The sequence below is a fragment of the Anabrus simplex genome, chromosome 3 (assembly GCF_040414725.1).
Source record: "Anabrus simplex isolate iqAnaSimp1 chromosome 3, ASM4041472v1, whole genome shotgun sequence".
Classification (NCBI taxonomy): Eukaryota; Metazoa; Arthropoda; class Insecta; order Orthoptera; family Tettigoniidae; genus Anabrus; species Anabrus simplex.
Genome location: NC_090267.1, coordinates 409,172,548 through 409,185,995, shown reverse-complemented (window position 1 = coordinate 409,185,995; position 13,448 = coordinate 409,172,548). Strand labels below are relative to the sequence as shown.

At 38.1% G+C, this 13,448-nt stretch overlaps 1 protein-coding gene across 5 annotated transcripts in view; it reads left to right on the top strand.

The window, feature by feature from the left end:
- Positions 1-13,448, top strand: part of LOC136866438 (protein Son) — a 372,657-nt gene that overhangs the window by 244,690 nt on the left and 114,519 nt on the right. For all 5 annotated transcript variants that reach the window (XM_067143378.2, XM_067143379.2, XM_067143377.2 and 2 more), the window contains one exon: positions 10,194-10,307. In XM_067143378.2, the coding sequence (XP_066999479.2) occupies positions 10,194-10,307 (114 nt within the window). The remainder of the gene's footprint in view (positions 1-10,193; positions 10,308-13,448) is intronic.

Below are 13,448 nucleotides of genomic sequence, written 5' to 3'. Positions count from 1 at the left end.
ACTTACACAGAAAGTACCCTATGCCCTTAAAACATCGTGGCTAATCGAACTTTCCTATGACTCTATCCTTGTACGATTTCCCGCTATGGCAGTTCTCTCATGCTTCAGAAATGTAAACACTTGCCACATCACAAAGTATTCTAAGACCCATTAATGCATGCAATCACCTCGATTTCACAGTTTAAACCTTTCAAATGCCATGGAAAAAACTATTTCCGAAACGTACCCAACAAGGTGCATTTACAATGTTCAAATAATGCACTTGGATAAATCAGTGACAAACATGACCTCACACAACGAAAGAAGAAAAAAAATCACACAATTCAAAGACGAGGATAAATTATGCTGGTTGGCTTGTGCAAACTGCAGATGCATTATTTTTTGGATTACTGTACTGTTTGCATTTTTAGATGCCTCGTACTTTACGGAAAGTGCCCGACGCCCTTAAAACATTGTGGCTTATTGAACTTTCCTATGATGAGGGGATAAAGTTTCTCGCTTCCGTGTGCATTGCAACACAGTACAATGAGCCCCACCCTTGTACAATTCTCCGGCTGGCACTTTCTCCTTTAAAACCATAAGACCGTTTGGGCTCAGCATTAAAAGAAAGCAATGGAATTTCATCGGCAAAGACAGTATGATTATATTGAGCCACGAATTGATTATATGAGCCACGCTTTTTCGTCAACTGTCGACATCGCCAGAGTTAGCAGATTCTGCTTTTCCGCACACTGCCTGCTGCGTGATATTACGGCGTTCCTTAAAAGGTTGAATACAAAAGAATTCCGATTTCATTCAACTTAGCAATTATGAAGCACACTATAGACACACCGAAGTGAGTGTAAGTGTGGAAAGCTACCCCTCCACGTTCCGAAACACGCGTTCTATCATGACGCGGATAAATTTTGAATTTAAATTACTCAGTAACGTACTATTGTTTTAAAATGTAAAGGCAGTTTCGAATTAAAAGTCTGAATTCCGGTAATGGGGCCGACATTGTACTTCGAATTAGGAATTATCCGTATTTCGAATTAAACAATTTAAATAACATGCAAAACCGTGTCTCATGTTTCCGGATATTTATGTATTTAATTTTATTTTTTTATTTATTTATTTAATATCCAAAAACAATACAGGAACCCTATTTTACCACAGGTATATTAGGGTTATAGTTTAAAATCACAACAAAGAGATGTTCTTATTAATTTAGTTTACAAAAGAATTTTGTTAATGAATGTGAGAAACTGCACATAACAACATTGTCTCTTGAGTACATTATACAGTGGTTTCGAAAATTCCAGATTACAATTATTCAGGTGACATTGCAAAAAGTATCTTCCCATTTCAAACACTGGACACTCAAATATCAAATGATGCACTGTCTGAACTGATCCACAAAAGCATAAGTAGCCATCTGTACCATTAAGTTTAAAGCGTTCTAAATATGATTTAAATTTTTCATGACCAGTTAAAAATTGAATTAAAACAAAGTTCGGCACTAATGCTTTACATAATAGTCGATTTTGGACTTCCGGAAAAAATATTTCGCGTGTAACAGATCCTTTAAAACTACATGTCCATAAAATATTCCAGTGATGTAAAAAATATTGCCTGATTTGTCTTCGAACATAACATATTGGAGATTTATGATATGCAATATCCAAAAGAGACGTAGCAGCTGATTTAGCTAATGAGTCTGCTTTTTCATTACCAGTAGACCCAGTGTGACCCCTAATCCAAGTTGTACAGATGTGAGAACACTCCTGAGCTGTTGTTGTTGTTGTTGTTGTTGTTGTTGTTTGAGTCATCAGTCCATAGACTGGTTTGATGCAGCCTCCATGCCACCCTATCCTGTGCTAACCTTTTCATTTCTATGTAACTATTGCATCCTACATCTGCTCTAATCTGCTTGTCATATTCATACCTTGGTCTACCCCTACCGTTCTTACCACCTACACTTCCTTCAAAAACCAACTGAACATGTCCTGGGTGTCTTAAGATGTGTCCTATCATTCTATCTCTTCTTCTCGTCAAATTTAGCCAAATCAATCTCTTCTCTCCAATTCGATTTAGTATCACTTCATTCGTGATTCAATCTATCCATCTCACCTTCAGCATTCTTCTGTAACACCACATTTCAAAAGCTTCTATTCTCTTTCTTTCTGAGCTAGTTATCGTCCATGTTTCACTTCCATACAATGCCACGCTCCACACGAAAGTCTTCAAAAACATCTTTCTAATTCCGATATCAATGTTTGAAGTGCTAGTCTGCATTTTATGTCCTCCTTACTTCTGCCATCGTTAGTTATTTTACTACCCAAGTAACAATATTCATCTACTTCCTTTAAGACTTCATTTCCTAATTTAATATTTCCTGCATCACCAGCCTTCGTTCGACTGCACTCCATTACTTTTGTTTTGGACTTATTTATTTTCATCTTATACTCCTTACCCAAGACTTCATCCATACCATTCAGCAACTTCTCGAGATCTTCTGCACTCTCAGATAAAATAACAATATCATCGGCAAATCTGAAGGTTTTGATTTCCTCTCCTTGGACTGTGATTCCCTTTCCTTTACTGCCTGTTCTATGCAAACATTGAAAAGGAAAGGGGACAAACTGCAGCCTTGCCTCACTCCTTTATGGATTGCTGCTTCTACAAAACATAAACACAACTGCTTATTCCTCTCGTAGCATTTTTCAATTACCTGGCGCATACTGAAAATCTTATCCTGACAACCTCTCTGTGGTTTGAAACCACACTGGTTTTCATCCAACTTCCTCTCAACCACTGATCACACCCTCCCTTCCAAGATGCCAGTGAATACTTTGCCTGGTATACTAATCAATGAGATACCTCGATAGTTGTTGCAATCCTTCCTGTTCCCTTGCTTATAGATAGGTGCAGTTGCTGCTTTTGTCTAATCTGAAGATACCTTACGAACACTCCGTGCTAATCTTACTACTCTGTCAAGCCATTTCATCCCTGCCTTCCCACTATACTTCACCATTTCAGGTCTAATTTCATCTATTCCTGGTGCTTTATGACAATGGAGTTTATTTACCATCCTTTCCACTTCCTCAAGCGTAATTTCACCAACATCACTTTCCTCCTCCCCATGAGTTTGGCTGTTCCAACACCACCAGGAAGATTTTCTTTTATGTTGAGAAGATGTTCAAAATATTCCCTCTACCTCTCCAGTGATTCCCTGGGATCTATTATGAGTTCACCTGAATTACTCAAAACACTGTTCATTTCCTTTTTCCCTCCCTTCCTAAGATTCTTTATTACTGCCCAGAAAGGTTTCCCTGCTGTTTGACTTAGACTTTCCACGTTATTACCAAAATCTTCCCACGATTTCTTTTTGGATTTAACAACTATTTGTTTCGCTCTGTTTCTTTCATCTACATACAAATCCCTGTCTGCCTCGGCCCTTGTTTGGAGCAATTTCTGATAAGCCTTTTTACGTTTACAAGCTGCTCTCTCTTCATCATTCCATCAAGATGTTCGCCTTTTCCCATCTTTACAGACAGTTGTTCCTAGGCATTCCCTTGCTGTTTCTACTACAGCATCCCTGTAAGCCACCCATTCTCTTTCTATATCCTGAACCTGCTTACTGTGTACTGTTCGAAACTTCTCACTAATCATATCCATGTACTTCTGTCTAATTTCTTCGTCCTGGAGATTTTCAACCCTTATTCATTTGCAGAGAGATTTCCCTTTCTCTACCCTAGGCCTAGAGATACTTAGTTTACTGCAGATCAGATAGTGGTCTGTATCATTGAAAAATCCCCAGAAAACTCGTACATTCCTAACAGATTTCCTGAATTCGAAGTCTGTTAGGGTATAGTCTATTATGGATTTGGTACCCGTAGCCTCCCATGTGTAGTGGTGAGTAGCCTTCTGCTTGAAAAATGTATTCATAACTGCTAAACCCAAACTATCACAGAAGTCCAGCAAATGCTTCCCATTCCCATTAGCTTCTATATCTTCCCCACATTTACTAATCACCCTTTCATATCCTTCAGTTCTATTTCCAACTCTCGCATTGTAATCACCCATTAGCACATGCTATCAGATAGAATGATCCAGGTAGTTATGGATAACAAACATAGTAAATTTAAAAAGCTCAACAATGGTCTCCCTCAAGGATCTATGCTTCTTCCATTGCTGTTTAATATGTACATTGCCGATATACCTCCTTATGCAGATGACCTAGCATTAGTTCCTCAGCAGTCCAATGTGAATGAGGTAGAAGCAATTCTAAACAGAGACCTTGACATTTTAAGTGAGTACTTTGATATGTGGTGTTTGATACCTAGTGCCAGTAAAACAGAAATCTGTCTCTTTCACCTTAAAAACAGGCATGCAAACATTACTTTGAATGTTTCCCTCGACAACTCTCCTCTCCCACACAGTCCTAACCCCAAGTACGTTGGAGTAATTCTTGATCTGACACTATCTTTCAGGAAACATTTAATGAATACCGCTGCTAAACTGAAGACCAGGAACAATATCATTCAGAAACTTGCAGGTTCTACATGGGGAGCATCAGCATCCACTCTTAGATCATCAGCATTGGGACTGGTATACTCTACAGCCAAGTATTGTTCTTCTGTTTGACTGAATAGCCCTTATTTTAAGAATATTGATGTTGTTCTGAATCAGACAATGCACATTGTCAGCGGCGCAGTCAGATCCACTCCTCCTTTTGGGTTGCCAGTCTTGAGCCACATAACACCTCCAAGAATACGAAGACAAAACAACCTAATACGTGAGTTCAGGAAGATAACAAGCCCATTCATGAAGATATGGTTGTAAGATATGGACGTCTGAAATCAAGATCTCCACCCATTCAGACTGCAAGGGAACTCATCAATAGGAACTTTAATGGTTCCGATGAATGGCAATTGGAGTGAACCAACACTGCTCCAGATGAATGGCAGACCCTCGTTAGTCTTCAACATCCACCACCTGGTTTTAATCTCCCCAGAACAACTTGGGTTCTTCTCAACAGAGTCCGTACCAATCATGGTCGATGTGGTTCATTGCTGCATAAGTGGGGTATGCGCTCCTCCCCTGAGTGTGACTGTGGTGAAAAGAAACAGGCCATCCGTCATATTGCCATTGAATGTCCAAGGAGGTCATATTCCGGTCAGATGAAGGAGTTTTTGTGTGCTTCTGACGGGGTTGTACAGTGGTTGGACAGTTTAGATTTAAGTTTGTGATCTGTTTTAGAGATTGGTTGGTTGATTCAAGTGTTATATTGTTTGTTATGTTTTTTAATGTTTGTATATAGAGTTATGTACTAGCCATAAGCTAAATAAATAAATAAATAAATAAATAAATAAATAAATAAGCCCTGTCTTATCCTTGCTGTTGACCCTGACCACTATATCACTCAATGCTTCATAAAACTTGTCAACTTCATCCTCATCTGCACCCTCACATGGTGAATACACCGAGACAATTCTCGTCCTAATTCCTCCAACTGACAAATCTACCCACATCATTCGCTCATTTACGTGCCTAACAGAAACTATGTTGCATGCAATGGTATTCCTGATAAACAGCTCTGCCCTTCCCTTTCTAACACCCGTCAAGTACATTTTATAATCTCCTATCTCTTCCTTGTTATCTCCCCTTACCCAAATATCACTTACTCCTAGCACATCCAGATGCATCCTCTTAGCTGACTCAGCCAGTTTTACGTTCTTTCTTCCATAAGCCCCATTGATATTGATAGCTCCCCTTCGAATTCAATTTCGTTCGCCAAGTTGTTTCCAAGGAGTCCCTCGCCTGTCAAATGGAAGTGGGAATCCATTACTCCCATAGGTCCGAGGCTTGCTTAAAATGTTCTGATCTCGGTGAATTCATGAAGCAGGATGCTACCCTACTTGCACATAGTCCAAGTGAGGATCTCTCCTCTAACCTTAAAATCAGTTCAGCAAGGCAAGTGCTTTGAGCAAAAATTTAGTTCCGAGTTTCTACTACGAGTGTGTTGAGCAACAATTAGTCATAATGTGTTCAGCATGTTGAAGGATGAGAAGTCACATGTTCCTAAAGTTCAGGTCTGTCCAGTATTTAGTATTCATATACAAATAATGAAAGATATATAATTAGTACATGTTCTGCCATCAGTGATGTGTCGTAATACGTCGCAATTCGCTGCCAAATTTCTCCTGATGTTTTATTTTTGAAAGTTGGCATGTCTGTGCATGTCTGCCAACTCTCATGACGATTAACATTCAATCTTTGACTGTGCGTAATGCACTGTACACAGAAACACACCTCACCATGGACACCTGCTGCCTGTTCCAGTGTACAACAGACATTCGGGATCTTTGTGAGAGTGCGGCAGAACTGCTTGCGTCATTGCAACACATGCATGGAGACTGGCAGTCATCATTTTGAACAATTACTTTGAGCGACATTGTTGTTATGCGGTGTACGCTGTGTATGTCCATAACACAATAAATATGCATTTCTGACCATTGGTTCCCCATCTCATTATACTCGGTTGTGGATCCGCTATCACCTGTTTCAATTTAAACCAAAAGATTTGTGACACCCTGCATAGAAGAATTGTATAAAGGATACAGCAGTAATATCAAAGAGAAGATGAAGTAGAAAAGGATAACTTGGGAGCATCTATTATGGAAGAAGAATTTGAGATGGCTCTACAGGTCATTAAAAATAAAAAAGCTCCTGGAGAACTATTAAAACAATCAGAAGATAAATTAAAAAGTTATATTTACAAATTATTATGTAATATTTGTAGGACTGGCGAGTTACCTGGTGACTTTATAAAGTGTATAATAATACCATTGCCGAAGAAATGTAATGCAAGATCATGTGAGCAATACAGAATATTCAGTCTAGTGAGTCATGCCTCAAAAATAATCACTAGAAAAATATTACAGAGAATAGAAAACAAAATAGCAGAACAATTATCTGAAGATCAGTTTAATTTTAGAAAAGGAATGAGAACACATGAAGCAATATTAGCATTGAGGCAAGTGATAGAAAAGCAAAACAAAATAAAAAGGATAAACCACCATTTATAGCATTTGTTGATCTGGAAGAGGTGTTTGACAACTTAAATTGGAATGCTTTATTCAGCGTTCATCAATAAATACGTATCAGCTTTAGAGATAAGAGAATCATATTCGCTATGGTAATAAAGAAGAAACAGCTCACATTGAAAAAGGGGTCAGACAAGGATGTTCATTATCTCCATATCTATTCAATCTGTATGTGCAAAAAGCAGAGAACGGAGTAAGATAGGAAAAGTTGGAGTAACTGTTCATGGGAATAAAATTGAAATATTAAGATTTGCCGATGACATAGCATTAATCACAGAGAGTGAGGAAGATTTACAAACGATTTTTCATATGATGAATAAAATACTGGAAAATGTACATAAGATGAAAATAAAAGATAAAACAAAAACTTTAGTATGCAGTAGACGAACAATAAAATGTTCAGAGATAAAATTGGGAAATGAAACATTACAAGAAGTGTTTGAATTTACATACTAAGGAAGTAGAATCACAAGTGATGGAAAATGTTGTCATGAGATACTGAGTAGGATTGCTCAAGTTAAGAATGCTTTTAATAAGAAGAAGAACCTAATTACAACTGCTTGACTTTAAGTAAAATTCTTTCAAGAGTAGTATAGAATAGAATAGTATTGAATAGGTGGACACAGTAAATTTTATTCTTGAAAGAATTTTACTTATTGTTATCTTCAATACGGAATAAAATGAGATTAGTTACTTGTAACTGCTTGACTTTTCGGACAGTCTGGATGCAGTATTTGAAAGCAACAGGCCACTCTGTAGCAGCTTAGATAAGTACAAAAACATTTCTATAAGTTACGAAGGTGATGGTTGAATACTACTACAGTCGTTATTTGTTATTACTTGTCCATAATATCACCAACTCTGTATCATCAACAAGTTTATGCAACATAAACTATTTGGTACATATATACATCTTTTAAAGTGATTTGATAGAATGTGAGGATGTTCTTGTAGAACGAAACATATCATTCTTTGTTTCATTGCGTTTATTTCTTACAGTTATCAGTTATGTTATAGTCTTATATGTGTTATAATTAGTGTTTTTGACATACTGAAAAACCTCAAAGTTACATTACTCTGAACAAGCAGCAAAACTACAATGTGTACAGAACTCTTACATTCAGTATGCCTTCCAGCTCCTACATGATGCTCATATAACACCACAGTTGCTGATCTTGAGGTTGAACACCTGAAACTTAGCCTTTTATGTGTCAAATCTTGCCTGCACCTCCTCCGTGAAAATAATATTGTGATGCATAATGCTGTTGATCGTCACTACAGGTCTTATTGCATTAGCTTCTTTACACCTCAATTTTTTTTCACTATATTGCTATCCTGGTAGAGTATGCTGTCTGAAGTTTTTGACATCCACATTCTCTAATTTAGTATCTCCTATCTGGTATTCAGTTTTATTAGGTTTCTTCCATACTGGCAATACTTTTTTAAATGATTTTCATACCTTACTTTCTGCATTTCCGTTCAAATTTTATCATTGTGACAGATTACCATTAAATCTTGTCCCTCAATATAATTAAAACAACTTATATTATTTCAACCCAGTTGAGTCCCCTTCCTAAAATTTTTCATTTGTGTAGGGTTATTGGATCAAATTAGTGCCTATATTCAAGAGAACCATGTCTGTGAATCTATGAAAACTTTGGAAAATTTGTTTTTAAAGCTGAATCATAATGCTTTTGGTGACTCTTAAGATTGAAAACAGGTGAAAGGACATTAAATTCATCATCATCCTACTATTGGCTCTCAAGTCTGCAACCTAAATTATCTACATAGGTACTGTGGCACTTGTAATGTTATTTTTCCTTATGCTGGGTTTTGAAGTCTTATCTTGACAATGTTATTTTTCAAGATTTTTTGTGTATCTGTTACTTGTTTAATGTTGCATTACCACATCAAAAGTTTTTGGTGACAGAAGGATAGAAAAGAGCTAGGATTGGGAAGGTAGTGGCCATGGCCTTAATTAAGTTACAGCCCCATTTGCCTGGTGTGAAAATGGGAAACCATCGAACATCATCTTCAGGACTGTCGATGGTGTGATTTGAACCCACTATCTCCAGATGCAACTTGCTCAGTTTGACAATGTTATTTTGGCAGCAAAGATCCCAGAAACAATTAAAAACAGTGGCTACCTACTCATAATGGAGCAGAATTAATTGATTTCAGAAAACATTTCTAAATGTATGAATTTGTTCATGTTCCATATTTTAAACAATATGAATCATAAAGAATCTTCTCTAAATCGGAAGCTAAACAAGGGAAATTTGTTTTGGTGGTTCAATTGCTAGAATATGTTAAAACCTAACTACCTGCAAAAACAAACCAACCAGCTGTTTATCTTTCATAATTCCTGAGATAATGAGTCAAACTTGTGTAAATTTCCAGAAAATGAGTGCTAAAAAATACAGGAGTAATTTATATACTAGAAACATCCTGAGCCAGTCAGAATTATTGTCCAGTTCACATTTCCTTCTACTCCTTGGATCTATGGTTATTTCTTCTGTTGCTGGCTAAGAAATTCTTAATAGATCCATTTGATGGAAAGCTTGAAGAATGTTCACTCCTGTATTTGATGTCAAGTAGTTCTAGAATCTTAATCCTGAATGTGCCTCATAGAGCTCAGCCGGGAAGTCGTGGCACTTGCACTCAGTCTTAGTTTCAGTCTGTGAAATAGACTCGTCCATCACAGTCTCCATTTCAGCTTATAACAAACTGTCGAGCTTGTTATGTCACTTTAGAATGCTGAGTTTGCTGTCTTACTCTCTCCATCAACACTGTGGTATAGCCCCAATTTTTTCTTCCCTGCTAGCCTAACTATGTATTGACTAGGCAGATTATCCATATCTCTTTTTACTGTGATTAAGTCAATATGGACCCAATGCTGGCTGTTATGGTCAAGTTTATTAATAATTTTTGTGCCATGTTAAATCATAATAGTCAATATGGAACAGAAACCGAAAATGGTCAAGTCAACTGCATTTTATTTCTGCTGATATTTTCAGTATTACTCCCCTTTGTCTTTTACTATTCTAGTGTTATCATTTTCACTCTTCCATTCTTGTAAAATAGTTCCATTTAATTTAATTCCAGATGCAGGTTTGGGCTGAATCAAAACAGCAACCTGGACAATTCACAGGGACTACTGGTGTACGTGTTCTTACTGCAGCAGAACTATCGTCTGGTTTCCAGGCATGGGCAAAGAAGGTAGATATTCTTTTATTGTGCTTCTCTTTAAATGTCTGTGAATCAATTCCACTTAAGTTGTGAAAAATTTCACTCTTTAGAAGTCTTTATTTTTAATTTACAAAGGATTAATTTTAGGATCACAAAAAGTAGTTTTTAATTGGACAGTTGGATGTCTTTGCTCAAAAGGCTATGTAATATCTTCGTACTGATTTTATACATGAATGTGTGTACAGTTATGGATACCAAACAAGTTTAAATGTATGAATTTTCTAGTACTACAGTTGTTAAGATTTCCAGGCGAGTTGGCCGTGCAGCTAGGAACGCGTAGGTGTGAGCTTGCATCCGGGAGATAGTGGGTTCTAACCCCACTGTGGGCAGTCTTGAAGATGGTTTTCTGTGGTTTCCCATTTTCACACCAGGCAAATGCTGGGTTCGAACCCCAGTGTTGGCAGCCCTGAAGATGATTTTCTGTAGTTTCCCATTTTCACACCAGGCAAATGCTGGGGCTGTACCTTAAATAAGGCCATGGCCGCTTCCTTCCCATTCCTAAGCCTTTCCTCTCCCATCGTCGCCATAAGACCTATCTGTGTTGGGGCGATGTAAAGTGAAAAGAAAAGTTGTTAAGATTATTGCCATCTCGAACAACTTCTTCTATGAGAATGCTATTTCACAATCCATAATTGGATGGGAAAGCACAACCGATCAGATATTGCCTATCCTGAGCTTAATATTTCCCCAAGTTTTCCCATTTACTCTAGATAACATTGAGATACTACATTATTTTGAAAAATCACCTAACTCGGTCCAAGCTGAAAATATGTACATTTACAAAATGATTGGATTTTAGGATGTATAGACGTATCAGAAATACTTGGACAAAGCGGTGAGGATAGGTTCTTCACATCAAAACAAGGAAAACAAATCCTATAAAAATAAACCCTGAAATGTTTTGTTTTGAGTTTATTATTATTATTGAAAGTATATGTTCGAAGTACACTTCAACAATATAAGTGTGTTAGAATAAGTCATTTTATCAGATAATTTAGTGATGTTACTGAAAGCATTGGACCCATAACCCCAAAAACATGGGTTTGATCCTGGCCGAGGTCAGTGATGTTTGCGCAGTAGTAAAAATATAATGTGCCATTTCGTACATGTTAAGAGAGCAGTAGGCAACTTTTATTTGGCAGTTCACCAACACCTGCACTCCGGTTCCCATCCGCAGGTGTTACTGTGTGTGTCTCTGCCTACATTAGATGTCAACTGGAAACACATGCACAAGGACATTTTGAACATTTTCTTTGAGTTGCTTTGAGTTGAACACTTCCTATGAACTGACAATGTCAAACAGGGGATGTGTCCTTATAAAGTATTGTAACTGGCAGGGGGTATGGTAAATCAAAACACAACACCGGTAGCGTTTAAAATTCTGTGACTAAACCTGGCGAGTTGGCCGTGCGGTTAGAGATGCGCGGCTGTGAGCTTGCATCCGGGAAATAGTGGGTTCGAATTCCACTGTCGGCAGCCCTGAAGATGGTTTTCCTTCCACCTCCTATTCTTTCCCATCCCATCGTCTCCATAAGACCTATCTGTGTCAGTGCGACGTAAAGCCAGTAGCAAAAAAAGATTTATTAATTACTACTAATTCGTTACACAGTACACAGACACAACCACACCACAACCTACACTACACAGTACACCAGTACGCGCTCTCTCTGCTCTCACTTCTCGATCATCTGTCACTTATAAACTAAAACAATCACATTAGACACTTCCACTATGTTCACTTGTACTGTAAGTCAACTCAACAATTATACTTGCATTACGCTATCACAATCGCTTAGTTCACAGCTTGCATATAACACAGTCGCACAATCCGGTATGTCGTGCACTGCCCATACACTCACAACACATTTCATTCACTGTCCCTTGCCGTTCTCATGCTGCACCAGAGACATACAATTTCACTCATAGCCGTTGGACATGACATGGCGATAGAACAGAACAACGACTCACTTCTCGGACAGAATTGCACTCATTGCACTGGTTCTTTAACTCAAACTGAACCATTTAAGCTCGTCCGGCCCATCTTAAATAAGAAGGCCAGCTCTTCCAGATACTTTGTGAAAGGAGAATTCTCTAGAGCCCTCTTGATTCCGAATGAGCCAGGTTCATGTTCTAGTTCTTTCTCCCACCATCAGGAGGCCCCAGTGAGATAACGGAGCAGTGCCGGGGAGGGCTGACCTTGCACGCCTGGCTCATTCCCGACTGGCTCATCGTGTGCCAATCAATATCTGAGCAGTAACATTGGCGGTTCGAAAGGTGAGCCAACCTATCTTGCTCCTCTGCAAGGTTTTAACACAAAATGGCAGACACCTTCATACTGTTATGGCACATTGTTCCCTTGTTTTGGTCTGAGGAATCTGCCTCCACTCTTTGTCCAAGTATTTCTGGTGTTCATGTAGCTATTGCTAGTCTAGTGCAGTTCTTGTAAGAGAGAACCTCCAATGAGGGTGGGTGTGACATCTGTTTTATATTGAAAACTGTGTGCTTGTATGGTAGAAAATAGTGTTATGTATGGTGTATGAGTTTCAGGAATGTTGTGGATGGTATAAACATCCAGTCCCCAAGCTAAGGAAGTTAACCAGCCAAGATTAAAACCCCTTAACTCAGCCAGGAATCAAACCTGGAGCCTGAAGGACCAAAGGCCAAAATACTGACCTTTCAGCTGTGGAACTTGACAGGATTTTAGAGTGATTTTGCACTCGTAAGTTTACTACTGCTCTGATGACCAAAGATGCCCCAAGACCTTTAAAAAAAGAAGGAGAAGTAGTACTAAAAATAACTGTTACAATGCTCAAGTCATATGTAGAGAGAGAGGAACTTGAATAAGAACAAAAAGGGTAAGCACAATGACAGGTTAAGGAGCAAGAGAAAGAAAAGATGAGAAATATAAAAACACATGAAGAGAAGGGTAGTCTTTTCATCTTCATACACTGCATGCTTCAATAGATAGGCTGTCTCCCAATCATTCCAATCTTGAGTCTTGATGTGCAAAGTGTAGGATACGTTGAAAGCTGTATAAATGTACGCAAAGGAAAGAGACAATGACAAATACAAGAGTAGTAAAACCCTAGGAACACAGGACAAATACAGGAG